We start from the raw sequence: 10880 nt of genomic DNA, 5'->3' as shown, positions 1-10880 counted from the left end.
ACCCACCCATGGCGCATGCGTTGACAATCGTTGCTTCAGTGCTGCCAATTTGCAGATGACAGTTGCAGCACTGGTGCTGCCAATTTACACAATCGAATCAAAGTCCCTACAGCCGCTAAAACCAAAACGCACTAATAATAAAAAATAAACAAAATATATTATAATTATTATTATTATACTTAGCAATTGAAGTCGAAAAATAATTCAACCTGAGATAGATTGCAAGGAAATATAAATAACCTATTTGCGTATACATTTTTAATACTTTTTACAAATTTGATCAATATTGTGGGCAATACTTATGATATGTACATATACAGGTTTTTTTTCTTAAAGTCTTTTTACATATTTAAAAAGTCTTATGTTGTGATCGCCGACTTTTAAAAGCAACTTGAGATGGTGAACACACTTCGCCTTTGAAGGCATCTCTAAAGCATACTTAAGAGATAAGTGATGTCGACTTAGGATCACTTAGCATAGAGATGGAATATATATTCAACTGCCATGGAGGACCTGTATCAATCAATAATTTGAGACGCATAGCCATATAATGTGGCAACAAAACCTACATATACCTTACCCTTCTCTAGATTATTACATATGACCGTTGGGATAAATAGTAGAAGTGTGTGATTCGATTGCATATAAAAATGTATTTTGTCTTATTTTTCATCGCTTATGTATATATATATGTAGACAACAATGCACAATTATTACAAAAAGATATTTTAGTATGTACATATTAAACTGACCTAACGTTGACCGGTTGTACAGATAACAGTTGTATAATCCTCAGATATATATGTATTTATATATATGTGTGCTTTCATATATTTCATTATATATTGTTGCTTGTATAATTTGTTGTGTCCCGTTTGCATAAGTAGTCGAATTTGTTATTGATTTTATGTTTTCTTATGTTTTCTCTTGGCTTAAAGTATGAGAAAGAGAGAGACGTGTGAGACGGAGATGTGTCCACGAGAGAAAAAGAGAGAGAATGCGGGGTAAGCTTGCGTCCGAAAGAGACGCACTGCTATCTGCAGCTGAAATCGGTTAGGAGCTACAAATCTATATGGTATATTACTTATATATTTGCACTAGAGGCTAGTAAAATAATAATATAATTCTGGACCGCTACATTTGTGTGTGAGAGGGTGGATGAAGGCGTTTGGGTCGGGGAATGATTCAGTGGCGTTCCATGAACCTTAACCTAGTTTGCGACGTCTGGTCGACGAGGGCGTTGGCACAGTTGGGGGCGTAGCCGCAAGTGCCATAACAGGCAGAGCAACGGGTGAGCCATGGCCCGGATACTGTAGATGCTGCACCACAGACAGCTGGGGTTGCTGCTGCTTGAGCAACTTGGCTGCCGCATGCGCCTCGGCCGCCACCACCGGCTGTAGCAGATCGTTGCCACCTCTGCCCACGCCACATCCGCCCATGCCTGCACCCGCATTTCCATTATCACAATCGTCGTCATCGGAGATCAAGGAGATGCTTAGGTCGCTCGACAGCTTCAGAGAGATGGGCGCAGGAGGTGACGGCGCCACCATGGGCGCCACCTTGGCTCGCATTGCCGGCGAAAGTTTCTGAAGCTGCTCCGGCAACATATCATTCGCGTATTCTGGCACGCCGCTGGCAAGTCCTTCTCGAAGCTTGCTCAGCGACAGCTCATAGATGCGATTTGCGATCACCGTATGCACGGTTGTCTCATCCGGTAGCGCAGCCGTCTCTTCGTTGGGCACATCGACCCTCAAGAAGCCATCGTAGTGATTTCTTGGGGATGCGGTGCTCGGTGTGCTGCAGGTGCTGGGATTGCTGTTGAAGGACAGCTCACATGGCTGTCGCCGTCGCTGACGTGCTTGGCAATTGGCTGTGGTTGAGCTACGCGGAACCAGCGACACGGTCACCTCCTCGATGGTATCGGAAAAGGTCAGTGGCGCCAGGGGCGGCGGTGAGCGCATCAGCTGACGCCCGTTATGGTTCAGCCTGACATCTTCGTCATCGCTGGTCAAGACTATGCTCTCGTTTAACGCAGAGGCTGTGACTGCTGCGCTCGGTGTAACGCCTCCAGGGCGCTTAATTTTGCGAAACAAGCGTCTGGCATCAGGCATCAGGTGCATCGACGTCGAGTTCTGCGCCGGCGCATAATCAACCGGCACTAAAGTGATATTCGGTACTTTTGATAACTGAAAACTTGCAAGCGAGGCAGATGCTCCATGGCGTAAGAGCCCATTGGCCAACACAGGCTGCACTGGTGCAGTTGGCTGCGATATGTCATCTTCGTCGCCGTCGTCATCAGAGAGCAGGTCAATGGTGATGTCAGCAGGTAGTGCAGCGGCCACGTGACGCCGCGATAGCATCAGATGGCAGCGTCGCTTGCTGCGATCAGTCTTCGAGGCGGCCGAGTGGGTCATGTACAGCTGCTGACGTTCCCTCAGCCGCTCCATCCATTTGCTGATGCGGCGCCTAAGGCGCCTGTTATCGAACAGGCTGGATGATATATAGAATGGTTCGGAATGTTTGGTATTCATTGCTGCGAAACAAAATGTAAGCCGATTTATTAAATTCCCATCATCGCATTGCATATTCTACTCACTGCTGCTTCTGCGGCTACCGATTTTAGTGTGATTATAGCGATTTGCAAGCGCTGAGCATCGCCGCCCAGTGCTGGCTGAATTGGTGCAACCCACCCAGGTTTAGCACCAAGTACAGTTAGTTGTTGCCGCAGTTGCAACTTGCATAATTGCGTCAAGTCCACTTGGCGTTTGGGTAACGAATGGGCACCAGTTAGCTAGAGTTGCTGCTTTTTTCTAATTACCATCTTATTTATGAAATTGTTTTGTTGAATTTCGTTGTTTTCGTCGCAGTTTATCGGGTTTGCGTTCAGTTTGTGTTGCCTTTTGTTTTTGTTGTATTTTTTTCGTGCTGTTTGTTTTGGCGTAGGGATGTTAAAAACAGCATCGATGTCAATGTTATCGATATATCATTGAGCAACATTACAGCAATATGCAGACATGCAACCAAGCGCAAGGTTCTTGTCTTGGCTAAGCAGTTGTTTGGCGGGCGAATTTAAATCGGAAGTAATGGAACAGTTTGACAATTTACTAATTCAATGTCCAAAACTCATGAGACACAAATGGCGGATTGGCTTAATCAACAAATAATCAATTTAATATTACAGAGTATGTATATAAGTACATCAGTTCAGTTTGCAGCAAATGTTTAAGTCGCCAAGACCTGTATAGCGGTCTCTCGGTCTCTCGGTCTGTCGGGCTGTCGGTTTGTCGGTGACAATGATCAGAGCTTCGGATGAGTACTGATTTGTCAGTTCTCATGCAAGGCTCAAGACGAATTGGCCCGAAAGTCAGCCCGAAGCCAGGTTGCACACAGAACGACAATTAGCAAAGGATGCATGCCAAGCACGACAGCCAGTCCGAACGAGAAGTTAAAAAAAAAAATTGAGCACAAATTGGCGCCACCCACAAATGTTGAGCTGCTTCCACGATTGGGCACATGCGCTTTTGTTTTGAGTGGGATTCCGGAGCTTTCACTCAACACATGTGCTTTTAGCCAGCTTTTTGGCTTCAACAAGTTTTAGCTTAGCCTCAGTCGGCATATAGCCGTTCTCACTGGAGGGCGCTAGGCTGTTGAGTCATTTTTTTTGTTTAATCAAAACACGATTTTCGAATTATTATGGATATATTAGGATATAAATATGTTTACTCAAAATAATGTAATGAAAATGAATAAAATAATAATAATGTTAGTTAGAGCATTAACTAAATGTAATCGATTTTTAAACATATGCCAATTGACTGATTCATATATTGAATTTTGAAGATCCTGCTACGATATTGAAAATATGTTCTAGCCAGACCAAAAGTATACATAAAGCTTGAAAGCGTTCCAATCTGTTAAGTGCGTCTTTAAAGGCATTCAGCGTGGTCTCTTTTAATTCAGAACTGCGAGTCAGTCTTGCATCGGCATTGGCACCACAAGCGGAGGCAGAGGCGAAGGCTAATGTCTACTTTGAATATTGCAAGCGTCGGAGTTAGTCTACCATTTAGCTTAAGGGAAACGGCCCACGCGGCAAAAAAGCGAATGGGACGCACTGGGCGGGTGGAGCGGATGGTGCGGGCTTCGAGGAGGAGACAGCGTAAGACAATAGACAGGAACCACAACAAAAATTATAGACTCAACTTGGCTTGACTTGCCACTTGGCCGCCCACAGCTCCAGTTGCCAGCTTCGGGTCTAGCTGGAGCGGCACCCTCTGCCAGCTGCCCCGCCCGCAACTCCAGTTGCAATGCGCTTTGGCCGCTTAAATTCAACAAGCGCGAAGAATAAAGCATTTGCCGCGTTTAGGCGCACGCAGACCTCGACACTGACTATGACTCCGGCTCCGGCTTCGACTCTGACTCCGACACCGACACCGACTCCGACACCAACTCCGACCCCGAAGGACGACCTTACTGGCAATGGCTTCCTGCCTCCGACTTGACTTCGGCTCAGTGCCGGCTGTGCCGGCTGTGCATTAAAATGAATTTCTTTTGTATGCGCTGTGCTTCGCAACGGTAAGACTCGAGCCGTAGTCGATTTGAATGAATGCACGTCCTTGCTGTTTTTGTAGCGGAGCTCAGACCAAGGCTCAGGAACAGCCGCCTACTCTGCTCCTCATCTCTTTTTTATCCTTTCTGCTTTCTCCACTATTCACTCTTCACTCTCCTCTCCACACCCTCCTCTCTCCCCACTCCCCTCTCTGTGCCCTCATCAGTGGCGCTGAAGTGCTGGCACATCGATATTGCCCTCGCCCTTGCCGTCCTCGTCGAGTTTGCTTCTTGACGTCGTTTGGCGGGACGTCTTTTAAGTGTTTGCATTTTTCAGGTGTTGAATTTTCATTGTACTTGTCTTTGCTGTTGCCGCACTTGTTTTGCTTTGCTTTCTTTCCCTCCCATTCTCTTCATTTCTTTCTTCCCTTCTTTTTTATTTTATTCTTTCCTTTTCTTTTTCTTTTTTTTTTTGTATTTTGGCATTACGCCAAATGTGCAAAGCCAACAAAATACCAAAAGATTGCACATTGCACCTGTCTTTTGGACGGCATTTTGGTTTACGGCTTCAGTCTGCCCAGCTTTTGTGTACGTGGCCAAATGTGTGTGTATGTGGGTGTGTGTGGGCGGCTTTAGGGTAATTCTATGACATCTCCTTGTAGCTGTTTGCTCTTATATCAGTTGCTGTTGTTGTTTTTATGGATGCACCTGCTTAAAGCTGGCGCCGTTGTCATCAACTGCCCGACCGGTTAGTGCCCCAAGCCACCTATACCCTGTTTGGGTAAAATGCGCCATAAGGCTTGAAGAAGGAAAAATGTCGGAAGAATAATTCGGAAAACTATCGACTACGCTTACATCCTCAGCTCACTTAAGTTAGTCTAGCCCCATCTATCGCCAGTTACACGTGCACATACACTGTAGGGCAACTGGCAGTCGAGCATGCCCAACGAGACAACAACTGCCTCGAGATTGCGGTTTTGCGGTGTGTTGGGCTAATATAGCCGTTTAGCCTGCATTACCATTTTGTCAGTCGTTCGGCTGGCAGCGAAATGTTATGAAAAAATATTTATGCATATATGTATGTAAGCACATATATATACATACATATTGAGTATATATGATATAATTTGATAGATGGGCTATGGCAAAAAGCCGGCCAAGATTCAATTAAGTCTAATTGGTGATGAAAAAGCATAAATTTAGCCAGTGCTTTCAGTTTGAATGACATCTGGACTGCACCTGCAGCTACACCTGTGCCCGTCCGGCAGGCATTCAGCAGCGGTAAGTAGAAATTTGCGTCAATAGGATTGTTAAAGAGGCTTAAGTTAAATGGGAAAACTTCCGAATCAATGAACCGCAAATTGCATGCGAAATGCCAAAACGAAAATGTCGCCGACCAACCGACCGTTTGTTGCTTGTATGTGTGTGTTTGTATGTGTCTATGTGTCGCTCATACATATAAGAATGACAGAGTGAAACGATCCGTTCGCCTTGAAAACTGAACTGAAATCAAAGTCGCATATCTTAAGAGCGGCTTAGCATTCACATAATTCTAATAACGTTAAAGAACTTATGACTACACACACAGATGCACGCAAATACACACACACACATATACACATACACCTATTTCGAGGTAGTGAGTTTGCCGTTTTGTTTGTAGAAAAAACCAATCAGAGTTTAGATTTTATTTAGTTTCGTGGCTCACTTCTGAGCAGTCTGCCTGATGGACAGCGGGCAACTAGCTAGTTAGGAGCAGGATGTTGACAGATTCACTCGATTGATACGGAGTCGGTATTGTGTCTGCATCTGTGCTGCCACTGCAACAAAGTGATGCAACAATGCTGCAACACGCTCTGGATTCAAAAGCTCGAGAGGCTCTAGCCACAAGTATAAACACACAACTGTCGCTTTTATAGGGTATTTTCGAAATGGTTCACATCAGCAACTCGAGTACACTCACTCGTCCTTAATGGCAATTTCATTTCCTTGAACAAGTTATAAAACATGTGTGTGTGCGCGCGCGTGTGTGTGCGTGTGTGTGTGAGTGTGTGTGCGCGTAAGCAAGGGGTTGGTGGGGGGCAACAACAACGATGACAGGGAATTCAATTTCGCGTATTTTCTTCACTTAATCCTTTTGACAAGCCATCAAAGCCATACAGACATACATACGCACATAAATACATACATACAGACATATAGACATACAGACGTGCATACGTACATGCATAAGCATATTGATGGCAGAGCCTGGCTGCCATTTATTTATGAACAGTAAACAGACATATATGAATATATGGAGCATAAACTGGTATTAGGCGAGTATACATAAGCGCTCGTTCATCCCTAGATCAAAGACGAGCCCAGGCAGGGGATAATCGAAGCAATTGCCACTTAACTAGTCCCATTCGGAGGTGTTGCTGGCTGGGCTAGCGTATTGCATCAATAATTATATTGTTGGCAAGCCAGATATATAATCGAGCCATATCCCAGGCCCAAAGCCAGCTATAGCCCATAACCCATGGCCTAGACGAGTAGATAGCAAGAAAGGCCCGAAATGTATACATACATATGTATATCGAGATATTTTTGACAGGCACGAGTCGCGCTGCGATGGGAACTGGGCTGGTTTAGTTTGGTTGACTCACTAGATGCTCCGAGTGGTTGCACAGTGGTGCACTCATATTGGTGCTGGATCGAAAAAGAGAAAGTTGTCTTGCGGAAATAGACTCGTTTCCCATTCCTCTGAATGGCTACATACATTGTTATTGACAGTGTTATTTTGACTAAATCAAGCGATGTGTAAATTAAGTTGAATTTCAATCACGCTGCCTACGCTGCCAGCCTCCCCGAGCCTCTGCCATGGCGTGTCTATCTATTTGAACGCATATGATGTACTGTGGGAGTTGACAGGCTGCCAAAGAGGCGTTCCACTGTGCCTGCCGAGGGTACCTTTAAGCCAGATGCTGTGTGTTTGTGTATTTGTTTATTATCCTTGGTAATGCATGCAAAGATGCTGCAAAGTAGCTTAATACTTTATGCACGCAATGAAAGGACTTTTTACGATCGCATTATACTTGTAGGTACTTATATTTTTGTAGATATTCCACTCGTCTCGTCATTCGATACAAGCAGATAATGCGCAAGTGTCTGCATGTGTGCATGTGTGCATGTGTGCATGTCTGCATGCATGCCTCCATATATATACATATGTATGTCTATGTTCCCTATGTATGTCGCTTGTTCCAGCCAGTTGGGCTTCGTTTTCGTTTTCGTTTTCGTTTTTCAGATTCTGGTTTTGGTCTGCGGACGCACTTGCTGCTATTCCTATCGCCTTTTACACAAGGGTGCATGTTAAATGTGCGACACCATGTCGTATGAGTGATAGCTGGTGCGCATAAACTATGCAATAAATAAGTTTATTATCGCGCCGTTGTCGCTCGTGGTCGGTCCCCAAAAACTAGACGCGTCTATTTGCTGTGTGTGCTCGCAGCCAAAAACTTTAGAGCTTATCTCTGGCTAGCCCCTTTCTGCCCTTCCCCCGGTAATGAAGTGATGCCGCTGCAATCGAAGCTATATTAATTACAGCTTTAATTCCCACATACAGAGCCGACTTGAATAGGTATCTCTTGGGACCTGTCACTAATTAACATGTGTACCCACTGCAAGTACCTTCAACAGGGCGCAAAACGCTTTGTGAACGACTTTATACTTTCAAATTAAATAGATTTCAAAACTAGATGTGAAATTCTCCCGAAACATGCACAAACAAAAGCACAAAAAAACAAGTAAGAAAGCTCCAGTCGAGACTGCTCGACTAGGAGATACCCTGAACCCTCCAAGCTGATATTCTAATCATTCTGCACTTCTTTTATGCACACATACATACACATGCATCCACACGCACGCATAAGCCTGCGCTCTGCTAACTGCGCAGTAAGCAGCGACTGCGCTTGGGCTGCGCTGCAGTGTGGGCAATATTATGAGAATTTATTTGTTAAATAATTTCTTTTGTAGACATACGATCTTAATGAAACTTTTAGAGCGTAATCATATGGTGAATATGTGTGTATATTCCAAAGCCCAAGTCTCTAGTATTTGAAATACGCTTTTTACAAAAGTGAGGGTGAGGGGGTGAATTTAAGGGTGGGGGGTAAATTTTAACAAAAACCGAAATTGTATAAATTGCATATAAGCATACATTAAAAATTTGGAGACTCTAGCAATAAGGGTGTAGAAGATATAATTTTATAACTGGTTTTCGATAAGGTTTTTTATCGATAAAAAAAGATCGGGATGAGTTATCGATTTTTAATGATAAACTTGATATGCGCGCTGTAATTACGGACATTTTAAAAAAAATTTGAAGTCTCTAGCTCTTATATCTTCTGAAATCGACGCGTTCATACATACGGACGGACGGACGGACGGACGGACGGACGGACGGACGGACGGACGGACGGACGGACGGACGGACGGACAGACAGACGGACAGGGCCAAATCGACTCAGCTCGTCGCCCTGATCAAGAATATATATACTTTGTGCGGTCTGCCACGCCTCCTTCTGCCTGTTACATACTTTTAACAAAACCATTATACCCTGATTTCCCATTGAAAATGGGTTCAGGGTATAATGAAAAAAATAGAGGGAAGTGCACAAAGCATTTGGTTTTCGGTTTGTTTCCTCCTTTTTATTATACTTTTGTAATTATTTTGCTTCTGCTCCTAATTAATACAAATGGTTTGATACACAATAAAGATTTTTCAACTTGCCTCGTTACTGGCGCTGGCCTCGCTGTGTTGCCTGGCCTGTAAGCTGTTGGCTGTTGGCTGTTGGCTCTTGGCTGTTAGCTGTTAGCTCTTGGCTGCTGGCTGCTGGCTGCTGGCTGTTGTTGTTACTGCTAGTGTCCTTGTTGTCCTCGCTGAGTAAAAAAGTTTTCCCATTTTGAAAACTTTGTGTTTTGTGGCGTCTCTACTGCAGTTGCACTCACTTCTGCTAGGACACACACGCACATACAATCGCTCATACACGCAGACGCACACACATACACACACACACAAGCAGGCATGCATATATATGTATGGATGTATGTAGAAAACGCTCTAATATCTCCGCCCCATGGCCGTTATCTCCTTTGTTTTTGGCATCGCCTTTGCCTTTACCATTTACTTTTCGACGTCGAAATCAGCGTCGACGTCGTCGTCGTCCTCGTCGTCGTCGTCGTCAACATTGCCGTCTTCATCAACGTGCATTGTTTTTGTGTAATTTTGCAATAAACAGCAAAACAATTTAAAAAACGAGCCAACAACGTCGACAAAGCAAAGGATGTAACGTTTTGCCAAGTGGACCGACACCACTGCCCTTAGCCCCTTGTCGCTTACGAGCTCCCTGCATCCCTCGCTTTCGCTCTTCGCTCTTCGCTCGTTCCCCACTTCCCGGTCCCACTTCCACCCTAAGCAACCGACCGCGCACAAAAGTAGGCAACGAAAAAATGAAGCTCAAACACAGCAACTGAAGCGCCAATTTCAGAGCAGTGCAACTGTGTGCTGATACCCAGCATTGCGCGGCAGCGTCTATGGTGGCATTACACACGCATTATGCTGCCGATCGAATGGGCAGGCGAGAGCATACCTCGTATAAGGTACAGCCAATGATATGAAGAGTTCGATTAAACGAAAAGATAGAAGTGAATAAACGTCAAATAAACATAATATTTCAGTCAATTAGATCAACAGAATATACCCTGCATACGACGCATTCAGCAGAGCTCTGGGGGACGGCATCGATGTGCACATCGGTGTCAGTGGGCCAAGCATATCCTGTACGACGTATCCCACGTGAAGCATGGCGGACCCACTGCTTGATGGTGCTTGAATGCAGGGTATGCAGTATGTATGTACATGGCAGTGCCTCGGCCCTAGTCCCTTAAAGTTTTAAGTGCGAGCGACCCACTGTCCATTTACCAATTTATATAGCAAACTTTTTTGCTGAATACTTTTGGTTAGGTTTGTTTACTGCAAAAGAAAATGTTATGCCTCCATTTAATATGTGGTCTTACCCCGGAGCTCTCCGGCTGCGGCAAGACCATGAGAGGGAGGTGTGGGAGGGGGGGGGGGGGTGTTGGAGAGAGTGGGGCTGCAAGACTTCTTGCATCTGGCGCAGTTAATTTGTTATTGTTAGCGGCGAGCGCTGCTGCTGTTGCCAACTCTGGCTTGGCCTGCATTGGCCGGCTCGTATTCAGACTGAGTTTCGGTTAATTGAAATATATTTATTAACTTTGCCTTCAATTCGCATGCTGCTGCTTTACATTTAAATGTGTTTGCATTCATGAAC

The 10880-nt window shown here is 44.8% G+C and overlaps 1 protein-coding gene across 1 annotated transcript; it reads right to left on the bottom strand.

Annotated features, from left to right (window-relative positions):
* Nucleotides 1-633: 633 nt before the first annotated feature.
* a6 lies at nt 634-2992 on the bottom strand. The gene is made up of 2 exons (XM_018017072.2): nt 2597-2992; nt 634-2533 (listed from the first exon to the last, which is right to left on the bottom strand). Exon 2 carries the CDS (start codon nt 2529-2531, stop codon nt 1206-1208), a length of 1326 nt encoding a protein of 441 aa, XP_017872561.1. The 5' UTR covers nt 2532-2533; nt 2597-2992; the 3' UTR covers nt 634-1205.
* Between the last annotated feature and the right edge of the window lie 7888 nt (nt 2993-10880).

The sequence above is a fragment of the Drosophila arizonae genome, chromosome X, assembly GCF_054131065.1.
Source record: "Drosophila arizonae isolate 15081-1271.41 chromosome X, UAZ_ARI_1.0, whole genome shotgun sequence".
Classification (NCBI taxonomy): Eukaryota; Metazoa; Arthropoda; class Insecta; order Diptera; family Drosophilidae; genus Drosophila; species Drosophila arizonae.
This window is presented reverse-complemented; position numbering and strand designations above follow the sequence as displayed.

Excerpts from the sequence above, each read along its gene's own strand:
- a6 (XM_018017072.2), bottom strand. The coding sequence starts at position 2,531 with ATGAATACCAAACATTCCGAACCATTCTATATATCATCCAGCCTGTTC.